At 46.3% G+C, this 21,303-nt stretch overlaps 1 protein-coding gene across 1 annotated transcript in view; it reads right to left on the bottom strand.

Moving 5' to 3' along the window:
- The window catches only part of LOC124720051 (high affinity cGMP-specific 3',5'-cyclic phosphodiesterase 9A), a gene marked incomplete at its 3' end in the record, with an annotated part of 606,367 nt that overhangs the window by 104,874 nt on the left and 480,190 nt on the right, over positions 1 to 21,303 (bottom strand). The window contains exon 6 of the mRNA XM_047245312.1: positions 4,391 to 4,628. Coding sequence (XP_047101268.1) covers positions 4,391 to 4,628 — 238 coding nt within the window. The remainder of the gene's footprint in view (positions 1 to 4,390; positions 4,629 to 21,303) is intronic.

Genomic DNA, 21,303 nt, shown 5'->3' on the forward strand with positions numbered 1-21,303 from the left:
AATGTAAGGTTTCGCAGGGATCGAATGAAAGGTACAGGTCGTAACGAATCTGAAATGTAACGTCCACTGTTCAAAGTGGCGTCAATGCGAACAAGAGGTGACCGAGACGTGTAACCAATGGCACCCCATACCATCACGCCGGGTGATACGCCAGTATGGCGATGGCGAACACACGCTTCCAATGAGCGTTCACCGCGATGTTGCCAGAGACGGATGCGACCATCATGATGCTGCAAACAGAATCTGGATTCATCCGACGTTTAGCCATTCGTGCACCCAGGTTCTTCGTTGAGTACACCATCGCAGGCGCTCCTGCCTGTGATGCAGCATCAAAGATAACGGCAGCCGCGGTCTCCGAGATGATAGTCCATGCCGTTGCAAACGCCGTCGAACTGTTCGTGCAGATGGTTGTTGTCTTGCAAACGTCCCCATCTGTTGACTCAGGGATCGAGACGTGGCTGCACGATCCGTTACAGTCATGCGGATAAGATCCCTGTCATCTCGACTGCTAGTGATACGAGGCCGTTGGTATCCAGGACGGCGTTCCGTTATTAACCTCCTGAACCCACCGATTCCATATTCTGCTAACAGTCATTGGCTCTCGACCAACGCGAGCAGCAATGTCGCGATACGATAAACCGCAATCGCGATAGGCTACAATCCGACCTTTATCAAAGTCAGAAACGTGATGGTACGCATTTCTCCTTCTTACACGAGTCATCACAACAACGTTTCACCAGGCAACGCCGGTCAACTGATGTTTGTGTATGAGGAATCGGTTGGAAACTTTCCTCATGTCAGCAGGTAGTAGGTGTCGCCACCGGCGCCAACCTTGTGTGAATACCCTGAAAAGCTAATCATTTGCACATCACAGCATCTTCTTCCTGTCAAATTAATTTCGCGTCTGTAGCACGTCATCTTCGTGGTGTAGCAATTTTAATGGCCAGTAGTGTAGTATCCATAACAGTGGTGAATAGTAGTGGGACAGTGCAGTTCCTTACTGAACTCCAACCTTGGTCTCAAACGATGATGTTCGTCCTTCCCCAATTTGTACACACCTAGTACAGTCTTTGTACAACATCTGAATTTTTCTTATTAGCCCTTCTGGCACATCCTTTTTCCTCAGGCACTCCCAGATCTTTTATAACACTATCATAGGCTTTTTCTATACCCAGGAGTACATCAACATCATACAACACAAACATTACACACACACACACACACACACACACACACACACACACACACACATATATATATATATATATATATATATATATATATATATATATATATATATATATATGTAATTTTTTTGTGGTAGCCTTTAAATCGGCCGCGGTCCGTTAGTATACGTCGGACCCGCGCGTCGCCACTATCAGTGATTGCAGACCGGGCGCCGCCACACGGCAGGTCTAGTCTAGAGAGACACCCTAGCACTCGCCCCAGTTGTACAGCCGACTTTGCTAGCGATGGTTCACCGTCTACATATGCTTTCATTTGCAGAGACGACAGTTTAGCATAGCCTTCAGCTACATCATTTGCTACGACCTAGCAAGGCGCCATATTCAGTTACTATGAATGTATTCTGAACAGATAATATTGTGAATCATGTACCGTCAAGAGCGGCGTTCATCATTAATGGATTAAAGCTAAGTATCAAACTAATTATGTCCGCTTTCTGAATTCTAATTCCTTGGCATGTTCCAGACCTCAGGTCAGTATAGTCCTTCCCTCCTCACGCCAGCCTGCGTGAGCTAAAACGCGTGCATTTCGGCCTCGTCAAGTAACACGGTGTTGGCTCTTCTGCCAACACAATATATATATATATATATATATATATATATACAGTGGTTAGCACACTGGACTCGCATTCGGGAGGACGACGGTTCAATCCCGTCTCCGGCCATCCTGATTTAGGTTTTCCGTGATTTCCCTAAATCACTTCAGGCAAATGCCGGGATGGTTCCTTTGAAAGGGCACGGCCGATTTCCTTCGCCATCCTTCCCTCATCCGAGCTTGTGCTCCGTCTCTAATGACCTCGTTGTCGACGGGACGTTAAACACTAATATCCTCCTCCTCCATATATATACGAGGCCTGTTCAGAAAGTAAGTTCCGATTGATTGCCAAATTGAAACCACAGTGAACATGAGAAATGTGTTACTTGTAACAATTAGCTACACCTTTCAGCTACTTCTCTACGTAGTCGCCGTTCTGACTTAGACTTTTGTCATAGCGTTGTACCAACTTTTCAATAGCCTCATCACAGAAGGCAGCCGCCAATTCTCCACGCTGGCCTACACCTCGTTGTCTGTGTCAAAATGTTGTCTTCAAAGACAGCGGTTCATGTGACCAGAGATGAAACTCAGGGGGAGACAATTGCGGACTGTATTGTGCGTAATCTAACATTTCCATTTGAAAACGATGCAGGGGCATCTTCATTGCCCCTGCAGAATGCGGCTGAGAATTGTTGTGAAGACGGAACAGCACGACAGTTATGTAATGTTAGCTGCATAGCTTCAGGCGAAATTTCTCACAAGGCCCTCGTACTTGGCGGCAGACACTATTTTCTAGACATCTTTACGCACTCACTGCGAGCTCAGAAATGAGAAGAGCGACGTGATGCTAACTGGGGTTATACTAGAGACACTACCCAACACATCTGTGCAAAGCTTTATCGGATTTTCATAGTCGTTTCCATTTCGCGACCGATCGGAGCTTACTTTCTGAACGCCCCTCGTATATACACTCCTGGAAATTGAAATAAGAACACCGTGAATTCATTGTCCCAGGAAGGGGAAACTTTATTGACACATTCCTGGGGTCAGATACATCACATGATCACACTGACAGAACCACAGGCACATAGACACAGGCAACAGAGCATGCACAATGTCGGCACTAGTACAGTGTATATCCACCTTTCTCAGCAATGCAGGCTGCTATTCTCCCATGGAGACGATCGTAGAGATGCTGGATGTAGTGCTGTGGAACGGCTTGCCATGCCATTTCCACCTGGCGCCTCAGTTGGACCAGCGTTCGTGCTGGACGTGCAGACCGCGTGAGACGACGCTTCATCCAGTCCCAAACATGCTCAATGGGGGACAGATCCGGAGATCTTGCTGGCCAGGGTAGTTGACTTACACCTTCTAGAGCACGTTGGGTGGCACGGGATACATGCGGACGTGCATTGTCCTGTTGGAACAGCAAGTTCCCTTGCCGGTCTAGGAATGGTAGAACGATGGGTTCGATGACGGTTTGGATGTACCGTGCACTATTCAGTGTCCCCTCGACGATCACCAGTGGTGTACGGCCAGTGTAGGAGATCGCTCCCCACACCATGATGCCGGGTGTTGGCCCTGTGTGCCTCGGTCGTATGCAGTCCTGATTGTGGCGCTCACCTGCACGGCGCCAAACACGCATACGACCATCATTGGCACCAAGGCAGAAGCGACTCTCATCGCTGAAGACGACACGTCTCCATTCGTCCCTCCATTCACGCCTGTCGCGACACCACTGGAGGCGTCTGCACGATGTTGGGGCGTGAGCGGAAGACGGCCTAACGGTGTGCGGGACCGTAGCCCAGCTTCATGGAGACGGTTGCGAATGGTCCTCGCCGATACCCCAGGAGCGACAGTGTCCCTAATTTGCTGGGAAGTGGCGGTGCGGTCCCCTACGGGACTGCGTAGGATCCTACGGTCTTGGCGTGCATCTGTGCGTCGCTGCGGTCCGGTCCCAGGTCGACGGGCACGTGCACCTTCCGCCGACCACTGGCGACAACATCGATGTACTGTGGAGACCTCACGCCCCACGTGTTGAGCAATTCGGCGGTACGTCCACCCGACCTCCCGCATGCCCACTATACGCCCTCGCTCAAAGTCCGTCAACTGCACATACGGTTCACGTCCACGCTGTCGCGGCATGCTACCAGTGTTAAAGACTGCGATGGAGCTCCGTATGCCACGGCAAACTGGCTGACACTGACGGCGGCGGTGCACAAATGCTGCGCAGCTAGCGCCATTCGTCGGCCAACACCGCGGTTCCTGGTGTGTCCGCTGTGCCGTGCGTGTGATCATTGCTTGTACAGCCCTCTCGCAGTGTCCGGAGCAAGTATGGTGGGTCTGACACACCGGTGTCAATGTGTTCTTTTTTCCATTTCCAGGAGTATATATATATATATATATATATATATATATATATAGAGAGAGAGAGAGAGAGAGAGAGTGAGAATTACAAATATTGTAATGGAGCACGATACAAATAAAAAAATAATAAAGACAGGTTTCGACATGTCAGATTGGCTAGTTCCTTTTTACGACACACTACATGTGGAAGGGCATGTCGTGGATCAAGTGGATGTCGGAGACTAGAGAGTGGAGCAGGACTCACCATCTGCGCGACGCAGAAGGAGTGCCGGAAGTTGTGGAAGGGCACCTCGTTGTAGTTGTTGTAGACCTCGTAGAGGAAGCGGCGCAGCACGGGCAGCTCGATGGCGAAGCGGGTGTGCAGCTCGAGGTCTGTGTACATGAGCTGCAGCAGCAGCAGCACCTCCTCGTCCTCCCACTGGCAGCCGTCGAACGTGGGCTGCCGCAGCCGCGCCCGCACCTCGGCCGACACCGACGCGTCGCTGAAGACGGCGCCGCGCCCGGGGGCAGAAACGTCAGCACAGCGCCACGCGACACAAAGGCAGTGCATTGCTGGCCGCGACAAACGCGACACCAGGCAGTACGACAAATAGTGCGTATGCAGTACAATACGAATAATACGTGGTTAAGACTTTGGAGACCGCCAACTTAGTAGAATGTCGGGCCCAGGAAACCGGCCATTCGCGCCGCGATCGTCCCCGGTAGTTGAGTGGTCAGCACGACAGAATGTCAATCCTCAGGGCCCAGGATCGATTCCCGGCTGGGTCGGAGATTTTCTCCGCTCAAGGACTGGGTGTTGTCCGAATCAAGGATAATGGAATGTAGTCGAAATAAGTCGGGTGATGCTGAGGGGATTAGATTAGGAAACGAGACACTTAAAGTAGTAAAGGAGTTTTGCTATTTTGGCAAGCAAAATAGCTGATGATGGTCGAAGTTGAGAGGATATAAAATGTAGACCGGCAATGGCAAGGAAAGCGTTTCTGAAGAAGAGAAATTTGTTAACATCGAGTATTGATTTAAGTGTTGGGAAGTCGTTTCTGAAAGTATTTGTATGGAGTGTAGCCATGTATGGAAGTGAAACGTGGACGATAAATAGTTTAGAGAAGAAGACAATAGAAGCTTTCGAAGTGTGGCGCTACAGAAGAATGCTGAAGATTAGATGGGTAGATCACATAATTAATGAGGAGGTATTGCTTAGAATTGGGGAGAAGAGGAGTTTGTGGCACAACTTGACTAGAAGAAGAGAGCATCAAGGGATCACCAACTTAGTACTGGAGGGCAGGGTGGAGCGTAAAAATCTTAGAGGGAGACCAAGAGATGAATACACTAAACAGATTCAGAAGGATGTAGGTTGTAGTAAGTACTGGGAGATGAAGAAACTTGCACAGGATAGAGTAGGATGGAGAGCTGCATCAAACCAGTCTCAGTACTGAAGACCACAACAACAACAACAAAAAATCATTCTCATTTCATCCCAATCGACGCGCAAGTGGCCGAAGTGGCGTCGAATCGAAAGACTTGCACCCGGCGAACGGTCTACCCGATGGGACGCCCTAGTCACACGACATTTTATTAATGCCGTTATTTAAAGCGTTACCGTCACCTATGTAATTGATGTATCTTCAAGAGTAATACATACTGAAATGAAATGATGAAATGATTCTTTTGTATTGCTGGCCAGGAGGCCCCATCTGGGGAAGTTCGGCCGCCGAGTCCGTCTTGTTTCAGTCAACACCACATTGGGCGACTCCCGTGCCGGTGATGATGAAATCATGATCAGCAGAAGACAACACCCAGTACATGAGCCGAGAAAATATCCAACCAGGCCGGGAATCGAACCTCGGCCAACTGCATGGGTTGTAGGCATGTTACCACTCAGCTAAGCAGGTGGACAGTAATACCGGGTGATCAAAAAGTCAGTATAAATTTCAAAACTGAATAAATCACGGAATAATGTAGATAGAGAGGTTCAAATTGACACACTTGCTTGGAATGACATGGGGTTTTATTAGAACAAAAAAAAAAAAAAAAAAAAAAAATTACAAACGTTCAAAAAAATGTCCGAGAGATGGCGCTTCATCTGATCAGAATAGCAATAATTAGCATAACAAAGTAAGACAAAGCAAAGATGATGTTCTTTACAGGAAATGCTCAATATGTCCACGATCATTCCTCAACAATAGCTGTAGTCGAGGAATAATGTTGTGAACAGCGCTGCAAAGCATGTCCGGAGTTATGGTGAGGCATTGGCGTCGGATGTTGTCTTTCAGCATCCCTAGAGATGTCGGTCGATCACGATACACTTGCGATTTCAGGTAACACCAAAACCAATAATTGCATGGACTGAGGTCTGGGGACCTGGGAGGCCAAGCATGACGAAAGTGGCGGCTGAGCACACGATCATCACCAAACGACGCGCGCAAGAGATCTTTCACGCGTCTAGCAATATGGGGTGGTTCTAATAAAACCCCATGTCATTCCAAGCATGTGTGTCAATTTTCACCTCTCTATCTACATTATTCCGTGGTTTATTAAGTTTTCAAATTTGTACTGACTTTTTGATCGCCCGGTACATACCAATAGAGATTCAAGATTTATTTTTGGTATTTGCTTTAGGTCTTTGATAGATTACGAATTTTAAAATAATGATGACAATAAGTATGCTCCCAAGCAAAAAGTCTGAGGTGACTTACTGAGCAGTTTCTTTCTCCTGATCTTCCACAATTTCTTTCTCACTCAACAAAGAAGACCTATCTGTAGCACAATTACAGAACACTGAGAAACCTCACGAGAACACACACGAAATTGCTCACCCATTCGTGACATCTGTTACGCTAGCTAATGTTTCTGTCGAAATAACTCTATAAATTAACAACAGAAGGCTGAGCTGCTCGAGGGACAGACACCGAGACTGCAGTACTTCGCTCTCATACTAAATGAGTCTAGTTTTGAAGCTACCGGTGGCTCGTTCATCGAGAAAATTGCGTCCCGACTTATACTCGGGAGACGTCTCTTTAACACAAATTTGTGGCCCGATCTATGCTCGGCTTTGGTCTCCAGAGTGTTAGGGATATACAATCTGTGAATGTAGTGTGCACGAAACTACCAGCTCTGGCTGCAACGATTGATCTAACACGGTTTGGCACTGAGTTGAACTGAGCTCAGCCGATACAATCTGGAAGGTCATTCCATGCTGTTTCAACTACACTCCTGGAAATTGAAATAAGAACACCGTGAATTCATTGTCCCAGGAAGGGGAAACTTTATTGACACATTCCTGGGGTCAGATACATCACATGATCACACTGACAGAACGACAGGCACATAGACACAGGCAACAGAGCATGCACGATGTCGGCACTAGTACAGTGTATATCCACCTTTCGCAGCAATGCAGGCTGCTATTCTCCCATGGAGACGATCGTAGAGATGCTGGATGTAGTCCTGTGGAACGGCTTGCCATGCCATTTCCACCTGGCGCCTCAGTTGGACCAGCGTTCGTGCTGGACGTGCAGACCGCGTGAGACGACGCTTCATCCAGTCCCAAACATGCTCAATGGGGGACAGATCCGGAGATCTTGCTGGCCAGGGTAGTTGACTTACACCTTCTAGAGCACGTTGGGTGGCACGGGATACATGCGGACGTGCAGTGTCCTGTTGGAACAGCAAGTTCCCTTGCCGGTCTAGGAATGGTAGAACGATGGGTTCGATGACGGTTTGGATGTACCGTGCACTATTCAGTGTCCCCTCGACGATCACCAGTGGTGTACGGCCAGTGTAGGAGATCGCTCCCCACACCATGATGCCGGGTGTTGGCCCTGTGTGCCTCGGTCGTATGCAGTCCTGATTGTGGCGCTCACCTGCACGGCGCCAAACACGCATACGACCATCATTGGCACCAAGGCAGAAGCGACTCTCATCGCTGAAGACGACACGTCTCCATTCGTCCCTCCATTCACGCCTGTCGCGACACCACTGGAGGCGGGCTGCACGATGTTGGGGCGTGAGCGGAAGACGGCCTAACGGTGTGCGGGACCGTAGCCCAGCTTCATGGAGACGGTTGAGAATGGTCCTCGCCGATACCCCAGGAGCAACAGTGTCCCTAATTTGCTGGGAAGTGGCGGTGCGGTACCCTACGGCACTGCGTAGTATCCTACGGTCTTGGCGTGCATCCGTGCGTCGCTGCGGTCCGGTCCCAGGTCGACGGGCACGTGCACCTTCCGCCGACCACTGGCGACAACATCGATGTACTGTGGAGACCTCACGCCCCACGTGTTGAGCAATTCGGCGGTACGTCCACCCGGCCTCCCGCATGCCCACTATACGCCCTCGCTCAAAGTCCGTCAACTGCACATACGGTTCACGTCCACGCTGTCGCGGCATGCTACCAGTGTTAAAGACTGCGATGGAGCTCCGTATGCCACGGCAAACTGGCTGACACTGACGGCGGCGGTGCACAAATGCTGCGCAGCTAGCGCCATTCGACGGCCAACACCGCGGTTCCTGGTGTGTCCGCTGTGCCGTGCGTGTGATCATTGCTTGTACAGCCCTCTCGCAGTGTCCGGAGCAAGTATGGTGGGTCTGACACACCGGTGTCAATGTCTTCTTTTTTCCATTTCCAGGAGTGTATTATACTAGAGTTACTGTGGCTGCTGAGTGTTCACATGCCATTGTCTTGGTAACTATTGGCCAGATGTTTTCAGTAGGTGACAGATCTGGAGAACGTGCTAACCGGGACAACAGCATTAACACCCTCTGTAAAGATGTGGGCCGTGACAGTACCAGCAACATGCAGTCTTGCATCATCTTACGGCTCAAACTGAGCGCAATAGGCTGCATGATGCACAACTTCCATGGCGAGGTCCATCTTTGTAACCACGACACTATGCAGTGCGGTACAGATGGGCTCAACAACATGCCGAATGGACCGCTACGCATTGGCGTCACGTTCTCTTCACCAATGAGTATCGCACATGCCTTCAACCAGACAATCGTCAAAACGTGTTTGGATGCAACCCGGTCAGGCTGAACGCCTTAGACACACTGTCCAGCGAGTGCAGCAAGGTGGAGCTTCCCTGCTGTTTTGCGGTGGCATTATGTGGGGCCGACGTACGTCGCTGCTGGTCATGGAAGGCGCCGTAATGGCTCTACGATACGTGAATGCCATCCTCTGACCGGTAGTGCAACAATATCGGCGGCATATTGGCGAAGCATTCGTCTCCATGGACGACAATTCGCGCCCCCATCTTGCACATCTTGTGAATGACTACCTTCAGGATAACGACATCGCTCGACTAGAGTGGCCAGCATGTTCTCCAGACATGAACCCTATAGAACATGCCTGGGATAGATTGAAAAGGGCTGTAATCCACCAACCACTCTGAGATATCTACGCCGAATCTCCATCGAAGAGGCGGCCGGAGCGGCCGAGCGCTTCTAGACACTTCAGTCTGGAACCGTGCAACCGCTACGGTCGCAGTTTCGAATCCTGCCTAGGGGATGGATGTGTGTGATGACATTAGGTTAGGTTTAAATAGTTACAAGTTCTAGGGGACTGATGAGCTCAGATGTTAAGTCCCATAGTGCTCAGAGCCATTTGAACCATTTTTTTTCCATCGAAGAGTGGGACACTCTGGACCAACAGTGCCTTGATGGCCTTGTGGATAGTATGCCATGACGAATACAGGCTGCGTCAATGCAAGAGGACGTGCTACTGGGTTTTAGAGGTACCGGTGTGTACAGCAATCTGGACCACCTCCTCTGAAGGTCTGGCTGTATGGTGGTACAACATGCAATGTGTGATTTTGATGAGCAATAAAATGTGAGGAAATGATGTTTATGTTGATCTGTATTCCAATTTTCTGTTCAGGTTCCGGAACTCTCAGAACCGAGGAGCTGCAAAAGTTTTTTTGATATATATACAGGGTGTTACAAAAAGGTACGGCCAAACTTTCAGGAAACATTCCTCACACACAAAGAAAGAAAATACGTTATGTGGAGATGTGTCCGGAAAAGTTTACTTTCCATGTTAGAGCTCATTTTATTACTACTCTTCAAATCACATTAATCATGGAATGAAAACACACAGCAACAGAACGTACCAGCGTGACTTCAAACACTCTGTTACAGGAAACGTTCAAAATGTCCTCCGTTAGCGAGGATACATGCATCCACCCTCCGTCGCATGGAATCCCTGATGCGCTGGTGCAGCCCTGGAGAATGGCGTATTATATCACAGCCGTCCACAATACGAGCACGAAGAGTCTCTACATTTGGTACTCGGATTGCGTAGACAAGAGCTTTCAAATGCCCCCGTAAATGAAAGTCGAGAGGGATGAGGTCAGGAGAGCGTGGAGGCCACGGGATTGGTCCGCCTCTACCAATCCGTCGGTCACCGAATCTGTTGTTGAGAAGCGTACGACCACTTCGACTGAAATGTGCAGGAGCTCCATCGTGCACGAACCACATGTTGTGTCTTACTTGTAAAGGCACATGTTCTAGCAGCACAGGTAGAGTATCCCGTATGAAATCATGATAACGTGCTCCATTGAGCGTAGGTGGAAGAACACACTGACGAAACTAAAATGAGCTCTAACATGTCCACATAACATGTTTTCTTTATTTATATGTGAGGAATGTTTCCTGAAAGTTTGGCGGTACCTTTTTGTAACATCATATATACATGGTGAGTCACCTAACGTTACCGCTGGATATATTTCGTAAACCACATCAAATACTGACGAATCGATTCCACAGACCGAATGTGAGGAGAGGGGCTAGTGTAATTGGTTAATACAAACCATAAAAAAAAGCACGGAAGTATGTTTTTTTTACACAAACCTACGTTTTTTTTAAATGGAGCCCCGTTAGTTTTGTTAGCACATCTGAACACATAAACAAATACGTAATCAGTGCCGTTTGTTGCATTGTAAAATGTTAATTACATCCGGAGATATTGTAACCTAAAGTTGACGCTTGAGTACCACTCCTCCGCTGTTCGATCGTGTGTATCGGAGAGCACCGAATTATGTAGGGATCCAAAGGGAACGGTGATGGACCTTAGGTACAGAAGAGACTGGAACAGCACATTACGTCCACATGCTAACACCTTTTTATTGGTCTTTTTCACTGACGCACATGTACATTACCATGAGGGGTGAGGTACACGTACACACGTGGTTTCCGTTTTCAATTACGGAGTGGAATAGAGTGTGTCCCGACACGTCAGGCCAATAGATGTTCAATGTGGTGGCCATCATTTGCTGCACACAATTGCAATCTCTGGCGTAATGAATGTCGTACACGCCGCAGTACATCTGGTGTAATGTCGCCGCAGGCTGCCACAATACGTTGTTTCATATCCTCTGGGGTTGTGGGCACATCACGGTACACATTCTCCTTTAACGTACCCCACAGAAAGAAGTCCAGGGGTGTAAGATCAGGAGAACGGGCTGGCCAATCTATGCGTCCTCCACGTCATGGTATATTACGTCATTCTTGTGTCTTGTATCGACACAGTCATAAAATATCACATATCTTTGATGACGAATTCTCACTTGAGTGGACTATCTGTTTGGTATTCAGTTACCTGACGATGGCCTAAGAAGCCAAACGGCAGTTCATCAGGACTTCAAATGGTTCAAATGGCTCTGAGCACTATGGGACTTAACTTCTAAGGTCATCAGTCCCCTAGAACTTAGAACTACTTAAACCTAACTAACCTAAGGACATCACACACATCCATGCTCGAGGCAGGATTCGAACCTGCGACCGTAGCGGTCGCGCGGTTCCAGACTGTAGCGCCTAGAACCGCTCGGCCATCCCGGCCGGCCTCTTTATATTATTCTTGTGTTTTGTCTCGATATAGTAATAAAATGTCACTCATCTTTGTACAACAAACCTTGTACAGCTATGAATTCTGACCGATGACCTCGCAATTTGGTCTCTTCCCACAAACAACCAACCAGCTATGAATTCTCACTTAAGCTGTGTGGACTTTCTGTTTAGTATTCTGACGATGGTCTAAGAAGCCAGTTCATAACGAACTATTACACGAACATTATTGTAAAACATTAAAACTGAGTATCCATGTTATTAATATGTCTATGTTCCTCCAAGAACCAGGGGAATATTGCATAAATATTGTTATTATAGTTTATGCGAAAACTTTGAAGCCTGCCTTTGCATAGCGACGTCGGTGCGTCGCTGTCCCAGCTGCCAGAATTCACTGGAGGCAGAGTTCCGCCCCCTCCCGTCCCCCGGCAACCGACGACTTCACCCCCCCCCCCTCCCCCGCGACGTCCACCACCCCCTCAGCCCCCATCCACTACTCCCTCTGCCGCCACCCACCCTCTCTCAGTCACCGCGCCGCATCACGGCACTCCAGTCTAACCCCTTTAGCAGGGTCTGGTACTTTTCCACGAAGTCGACGGCCACGTGATTATCGACAGCCCGGCTGGTCTGCGCGCCTCCTCTCCCTCCCCCCGCAGAGTTGCAGACGGAATGTGAATGAAACCCGTCCGCCCCTCTCCAGAGTCCAACCCCGGATCACGTAAGAAACAGATTGACCGTCCTTACGGCGGAACAGGCAAGCGTAACAATAGTTTTCCCGTCGGTCAACAGATGTCGCAGGCGACGCTACAATGCTAACTGTCCTGTCCATGTCGCGGAATTGGCAACGCTGTATCTTCGGTGACGTCAATGACGCTGATTTGTGTTCGGCTAGCGCGATGCGCGCGAAATGCATTCGTCACACAGCTGACTGTAGACTATGATTGGCTATGGTTTTTCCCGAGTTTTCAATCGAAGAATGTAGATTAGCTCCTGTAATTCTAAAAACCAAGTTTATTTCTACTATAGGGATACTTCTCACAATCATATGCGAAATTAAATAAATGAAAAGTAACACGCAAATATTTCTCGTGAGTTACTGTTTAAATCCAGACTGTATTGCAGTCGCATAGGTTTTACACTCGCCTTCCATGCCGTCTATTTCCTCTTTGTTATACAGCTCTTCTGATACGGATTATGGTGGTAAAAACGATCTCCACGTGCAGGTTAACACTAGAAAGTTTTCAAAACCTCAACGTCTTTGAAATATAGTCCGTTAATTTACTGACAAATATTGCACTGAGCAGTGGGTTTCGCGTCCTGACATTACCGACATAATTATTTATTTTGCATAAAGTATGTATAGGGATTAGGTGAGTTTTAACTACAAGATATTTTTCACATTGAGACTGTAAATAAGTTTAAGAAACAGATTTTGCTTCTTTTCTAAGTATTTCTGTAAGCATTCTTAAGTATAACCACATTTTGCATTTGCTTACTATTAGTTGTAAACGAATATAATTTCGTGTACGCACTTAACAACGATATCTTCGAAAAAAAAAAAAAATATTGTGAAACTTTAATCGGGAGTAAAAAAAATTCTGTGATGGTAAACATCTTAACTTTGCGGTCAGCACATCTACTATTGTCACAAGCAGTACTGTTTTGCTCAGATTTAACACATTACTTCTTTCTAGTTAAACGTGGTAGAGTGATCAAGGACAGGCAACGAAACTTATTTGTGCAGCCTAACGGAGAACCTTTATTTGGTACTTAAATAGAATATGAATGAATTACATATTTTTTATAACTTTCAGTTTTGAGACAGTTCTACTATACTTGTCTTTGAACATTTAAAAAAGTCCAAATTGCAGATAAGATTTCATTTTAAAATTATATGATATGATTCTTGTACAGGAAGGGCTGCCACGTTATATCAGAATATAAGATCGACAAAATTTAAAAAAGATCGATGACGTCATGGCTAAAAGTAGACGGGTGGTATCTCATGCTTCAGTTATAAGTAATTTTCGCTGCATTATATCCAATGTCGGAGTACCCTCAAACTTTTTTTTAGAAAAAAAGCACGGCCTATAACCACCATCCCCCTTACCCACACAGTCATCAACATTAGTTGCGTGGACTTCCTGTTTAGTATTAAGGTGTCTGACTATCGCCTAAGAAGCCGAAAGTTTATATTTAAAAGTAACACTATTTCTACGAGGGTAATTTGAAAAGTTCTCGGAATGAAATACAAACAAACGACTTAGCTGCCAAGGGGCGGCAATGACATTCGGATTACGGATTTACGTCAAAATTTGCAAACCTTTAGGAGGCCATTAAAACTGCAACTAATAAATCTTCGTATATCCATAATTGTAATGGACGACTTGGGACGTCACCTAGTATAATATACCGGGTGATCAAAAAGTCAGTATAAATTTGAAAACTTAATAAACCACGGAATAATGTAGATAGAGAGGTAAAAATTGACACACATGCTTGGAATGACATGGGGTTTTATTAGAACCAAAAAGAAAAACACCATATATTGCTAGACGCGTGAAAGATCTCTTGCGCTCGTCGTTTGGTGGTGATCGTGTGCTCAGCTGCCACTTTCGTCATGCTTGGCCTCCCAGGTCCCCAGACCTCAGTCCGTGCGATTATTGGCTTTGGGGTTACCTGAAGCCGCAAGTGTATCGTGATCGACCGACATCTCTAGGGATGCTCAAAGACGACATCCGACGCCAATGGCTCACCATAACTCCGGACATGCTTTACAGTGCTGTTCACAACATTATTCCTCGACTACAGGTATTGTTGAGGAATGATGGTGGACATATTGAGCATTTCCTGTAAAGAAAATCATCTTTGCTTTGTCTTACTTTGTTATGCTAATTATTGCTATTCTGATCAGATGAAGCGCCGTCTGTCGGACATTTTTTGAACGTTGGTATTTTTTGGTTCTAATAAAACCCCATGTCATTCCAACCATGTGTGTCAATTTGTACCTCTCTATCTACATTATTCCGCGATTTGTTCAGTTTTCAAATTTATACTGACTTTTTGATCACCCGGTATGTTAAAAAGGCGTGATCCAGGTAGTATGCCTTCCGCATGGAACACGCGTATCTCACCACTGACTACTTGTGTTAGACACATACGGTTGCTGTCAACACGTATGGGTCTCAAGATGATGTTGTAACAGCATCCAAACTAGTTGCCAATAAAACCAACGCCTTAATACAGCTGGAGGAATTTCGACATTTTTTGACATATGCAGGTAATATGGTGCACTACTGTGGTAACTCTGGGAAAATCCAAGAGAAATTTTAGGCGTCTATTATGTAGCTGATGTATCTGTGCAAAGGCGTTTACTGCAATCAGCAAGCGGTAAGCGTTCGGGCACTGCAAAAAAGGTCTTTGTCGAGGCGATGGTAAGGATCACGCAAACACTTACTTTTTAATCTCTTTTTTTTCATCACTGGTTACATAATTCAATTTACGAGGGCAGTTCAATACGTAATGCAACACATTTTTTTTCTCGGCCAATTTTGGTTGAAAAAACAGGAAATTTCTTGTGGAATATTTTCAAACATTCCCGCTTCGTCTCGTATAGTTTCATTGACTTCCGACAGGTGGCAGCGCTGTACGGAGCTGTTAAAATGGCGTCTGTAACGGATGTGCGTTGCAAACAACGGGCAGTGATCGAGTTTCTTTTGGCGGAAAACCAGGGCATCTCAGATATTCATAGGCGCTTGCAGAATGTCTACGGTGATCTGGCAGTGGACAAAAGCACGGTGAGTCGTTGGGAAAAGCGTGTGTCACCATCGCCGCAAGGTCAAGCGAGACTGTCTGATCTCCCGCGTGCGGGCCGGCCGTGCACAGCTGTGACTCCTGCAATGGCGGAGCGTGCGAACACACTCGTTCGAGATGATCGACGGATCACCATCAAACAACTCAGTGCTCAACTTGACATCTGTGTTGGTAGTGCTGTCACAATTGTTCACCAGTTGGGATATTCAAAGGTTTGTTGCCGCTGGGTCCCTCGTTGTCTAACCGAACACCATAAAGAGCAAAGGAGAACCATCTGTGCAGAATTGCTTGCTCATCATGTAGCTACATGAAACATGGGTTCATCACTTCGAACCTGAAACAAAACGGCAATCAATGGAGTGGCGCCACACCCACTCCCCTACCAAGAAAAAGTTTAAAGCCATACCCTCAGTCGGTAAAGTCATGGTTACAGTCTTCTGGGACGCTGAAGGGGTTATTCTGTTCGATGTCCTTCCCCATGGTCAAACGATCAACTCTGAAGTGTATTGTGCTACTCTTCAGAAATTGAAGAAACGACTTCAGCGTGTTCGTAGGCACAAAAATCTGAACGAACTTCTCGTTCTTCATGACAACGCAAGACCTCACACAAGTCTTTGCACCCGAGAGGAGCTCACAAAACTTCAGTGGACTGTTCTTCCTCATGCACCCTACAGCCCCGATCTCGCACCGTCGGATTCCCATATGTTTGGCCCAATGAAGGACGCAATCCGTGGGAGGCACTACGCGGATGATGAAGAAGTTATTGATGCAGTACGACGTTGGCTCCGACATCGACCAGTGGAATGGTACCGTGCAGGCATACAGGCCCTCATTTCAAGGTGGCGTAGGGCCGTAGCATTGAATGGAGATTACGTTGAAAAATAGTGTTGTGTAGCTAAAAGATTGGGGAATAACCTGGTGTATTTCAATGTTGAATAAAACAACCCCTGTTTCAGAAAAAAAAATGTGTTGCATTACTTATTGAACTGCCCTCGTATATGGCCTCTGAGAGGTAATATAACAAAAAAAAAAAAAAAAAAAAAAGACGACGTGCATTTTCATGAAGCTGTAGAGAATTTCATATTATTTGAACATTTGCTATCCGTAATTAAATTTTCTAAGATGAGGGACAGGCTCGGAAAGCCTAAGTCAAAGCACGATAAGTGATGATGCGAATGATATTATTCACTATCAGTAATAGTCACGATGTGGCAGACCACAACAGTAATGTACAATTACTCGTCGGATGTGCTCTCGACATTACACGTCCCAAGATGTTTGTCATGCCGATATGGAAAATGAAAATTGAAACTTGATCCAAATACTTCGTATAAACACACGTGTTTGTTTATTACATTATCGCTGAAATGTGGTATAAATTAAATTATGTGGCCAGTGATGAAAAAAGGTAGACCAAACTGAAACTTGATGCAAATACTTCGTGCAAATATACGTGTTTTTGTATTATATTATATCTCAAATGTCACATAAATTAAATTATGAAACCAGTGACGACAAAAGATAGATAAAAAATTCAGTCATAGTGGTATTCGAACCGTCGCCTCGCCCACTACCTTCTTGCAACGCCCGATCGATAACCACTTTTTTTTCTTTTTTTGTTGATCTCATTTTTTTTTTTTTTCTTATCGTTCGATGCGTTTGCCGAACCATCGAATCATACACGTTTGTCTCGGGAAGCACGAACGTAAACGCTTCACCACCATGCTCTCTACCACTCGTCTACAATGACTGCGCCGGCCACTGTAACCGAGCGGTTCTAGGCGCTTCAGTACGGAACCGCGCTGCTGCTACGGTCGCAGATTCGAATCCTGCCTTGGGCATGGATGTGTGTGATGTCCTTAGCTTAGCTACGTTTAAGTAGTTCCAAGTTCTAGGGCACTGATGACCTCAGATGTTAAGTCCCATAGTGCTCAGAGCCATCTGAACCATTTTTGGACAATGACTGCTTCTGCGTAAACATCCGTTACACAATAACCGCGAAAACTTCCCTTCCAATTTTCTCGGCATTGCCAAAGAAGTGCACCTTACTCCTTGCACGTTACGTTGTTTTAATAGCCTACTAGAAGTGTACAAACTTTGAAGTAAATCCGTGATCCCAACGTCGTGCTTTGCCCTCGTCAGAGAAACTTTTTTTTTTATTTTCAAACATCGTCTTCTTGTGCATTTTGAAAAATGAAGAAACTTCACGACAGTTGGTTAAGCCACAAACTTCTATTGTCTACGTGTCCGGTTTCGAAACACGTAAAGTTCCATCATCTGGTGTGAACTGTAATCATAAAATCATTCTGTTACACGCGGATCGGAGGCGAATCATCAACACTGAAATATCAGATAAGGAACTATGCGGCTACACTGTCTAAATTAAGACAAATTAAAAGAGAAAACTGGACGTTGCTTGCAATAAACTCAATCATCTGTGGTCATTCTCACCTCCGCTGTACCGCGTTAAAAACATAAAATGGACCTAAAAAACGCGAACGAAAGGGCATGGCGACCGGACATAGAAAGTTACCAAAATAAGGAAACGTACAATGAAATAAAAACGGGGGAGAGGGGGGTGGGAGACGGGGAAAAAGTCCATGAACTTTAGGGCGAACGACAACATCCAAAAAGGAGACGCCGCCGTCTTTTTCTATCTCCATAGTAAATCTGATACTAGTTCTCCGCAAAGTTGATGGCACAGCAGGACATGCCGTGTATCGGAAACCTATGTCTATATCTACATGCGAGTAACTACCATCACCCTTGACAGACCATAGGTGTCCTTAAGACCTTAATGCAAAGGGCGCATTTTGTATCCGATAAAGACAATTTGCAAGAAGAGCTCACATACCTCAAGAGAATTTTGAAATCGAATGGATTTTCTCCGCAACACTTTGGTACAGCTTTCAATGCAAAACCTAGACTGCAGGTATGTGATGTAGAAGAAGACAGTAATTGTTTCAGATCTAGTGCGTTTTTGCCCTATGTGGGTGCTCTTTCCTCGAAGACGGGCCGTATTCTTGAGAAACACAGTGTTAAGGTGATCTTCCGGCTCCCCACGAAGATTGCAGCTTTACTCGGCTCTGCAAAGGACGATTTACAGCTTTGTAAAGCGGGTGTGTATCAGATTGCTTGCGGAAATTGTCAGAAGTCGTACATAGGTCAAACAACACGCACCGTTCATGAGAGATGTGTGGAGTATCGAAGATATCTACATCTACATCTACATCCATACTCCGCAAGCCACCTTACGGTGTGTGGCGGAGGGTAGCTTGAGTACCTCTATCGGTTCTCCCTTCTATTCCAGTCTCATACTGTTCGTGGAAAGAAGGATTGTCGGTATGCTTCTATGTGGGCTCTAATCTCTCAGATTTTATCTTCATGGTCTCTTCGCGAGGTATACGTAGGAGGGAGCAATATACTGCTTGACTCTTCGGTGAAGGTATGTTCTCGAAACTTCAACAAAAGCCCGTACCGAGCTACTGAGCGTCTCTCCTGCAGAGTCTTCCACTGGAGTTCATCTATCATCTCCGTAACGCTTTCGCGATTACTAAATGATCCTGTAACGAAGCGCGCTGCTCTCCGTTGGATCTTCTCTATATCTTCTATCAACCCTATCTGGTACGGATCCCACACTGCTGAGCAGTATTCAAGCAGTGGGCGAACAAGCGTACTGTAACCTACTTCCTTTGTTTTCGGATTGCATTTCCTTAGGATTCTTCCAATGAATATCAGTCTGGCGTCCGCTTTACCGACGATCAACGTTATATGATCATTCCATTTTAAATCAAAAAATGGTTCAAATGGCTCTGAGCACTATGGGACTTAACATCTTAGGTCATCAGTCCCCTAGAACTTAGAACTACTTAAACCTAACTAACCTAAGGACATCACACACTTCCATGCCCGAGGCAGGATTCGAACCTGCGACCGTAGCAGTCGCGCAGTTCCGGACTGAGCGCCTAGAACCGCTAGACCACCGCGGCCGGCCATTTTAAATCACTCCTAATGCGTACTCCCAGATAATTTATGGTATTAACTGCTTCCAGTTTCTGACCTGCTATTTTGTAGCTAAATGATAAAGGATCTATCTTTCTGTGTATTCGCAGCACATTACACTTGTCTACATTGAGATTCAATTGCCATTCCCTGCACCATGCGTCAATTCGATGCAGATCCTCCTGCATTTCAGCACAATTTTCCATTGTTACAGCCTCTCGATACACCACAGCATCATCCGCAAAAAGCCTCAGTGAACTTCCGATGTCATCCACCAGGTCATTTATGTATATTGTGAATAGCAACGGTCCTACGACACTCCCCTGCGGCACACTTGAAATCACTCTTACTTCGGAAGACTTCTCTCCATTGAGAATGACATGCTGCGTTCTATTATCTATGAACTCTTCAATCCAATCACACAATTGGTCTGATAGTCCATATGCTCTTACTTTGTTCATTAAACGACTGAGGGGAACTGTATCGAACGCCTTGCGGAAGTCAAGAAACACGGCATCTACCTGTGAACCCGCTTATCACAGCCAGACAAGTCAGCTGTGGCCGAACATTGTATCGATACGGGCCATTCCATGAATTACAGTGATGTGAAGATTTTAACATGTACCTCTTCCTTCTGGGAATCTGTCTTCAAGGAAGCTATAAAGATTAGATTAGCCAATAATTTAATAAATAGAGATAATGGTTTTAATTTGGACAAAGCACGGAATCCAGCTCCTGGGGTAATTAAACTGCAGAGAAGTCGTCATGGTGTCACCGGCGACGATCATACGTCGATAAGCGAATCGAATGTCTGTACGCCTTCGCCACAGGCGGCGCATGTGTAAGCGTATTTCTCTGCCGTCGACCACCATCTGTGGCGCGCATGCGCAGTACCGCCGCGGTGGAGCATATACGAGGTGTGGCTAGGAAAAAACCGGACTAGTACTGGTGAAACAATAAAACGAATGCAATAAGGCTGAAAGTCGCGTGGCCTGTCACGTGACTCTCGCTCCGCCTACTGCTCGAGTTTCATCTGCCTCCTGCACTCAGTCTGCCCGTGGCGTCTGTTTTAAGTAGTTGACGTTTTGTCTGTGCGTCGGAAAATGTTGAGTGTACAGAAAGAACAGCGTGTTAACATCAAATTTTGTTTCAAACTAGGAAAATCTGCAAGTGAAACGTTTGTTATGTTACAACAAGTGTACGGCGATGATTGTTTATCGCGAACACAAGTGTTTGAGTGGTTTAAACGATTTAAAGATGGCCGCGAAGACACCAGTGATGACACTCGCACTGGCAGACCATTGTCAGCAAAAACTGATGCAAACATTGAAAAAATCGGTAAACTTGTTCGACAAGATCGCCGTTTAACAATCAGAGCAGTGTCTGAGTTAACAGGAGTTGACAAGGAAAGTGTTAGGCAGATTCTTCATGAAAGTTTCAACATGAACAAAGTGTGTTCAAAAATGGTTCCAAAGTGTCTCACAATTGAACAGAAGGAACACCGAAGAA

This window comes from Schistocerca piceifrons, chromosome 11, assembly GCF_021461385.2.
Source record: "Schistocerca piceifrons isolate TAMUIC-IGC-003096 chromosome 11, iqSchPice1.1, whole genome shotgun sequence".
NCBI classification, from domain to species: Eukaryota; Metazoa; Arthropoda; class Insecta; order Orthoptera; family Acrididae; genus Schistocerca; species Schistocerca piceifrons.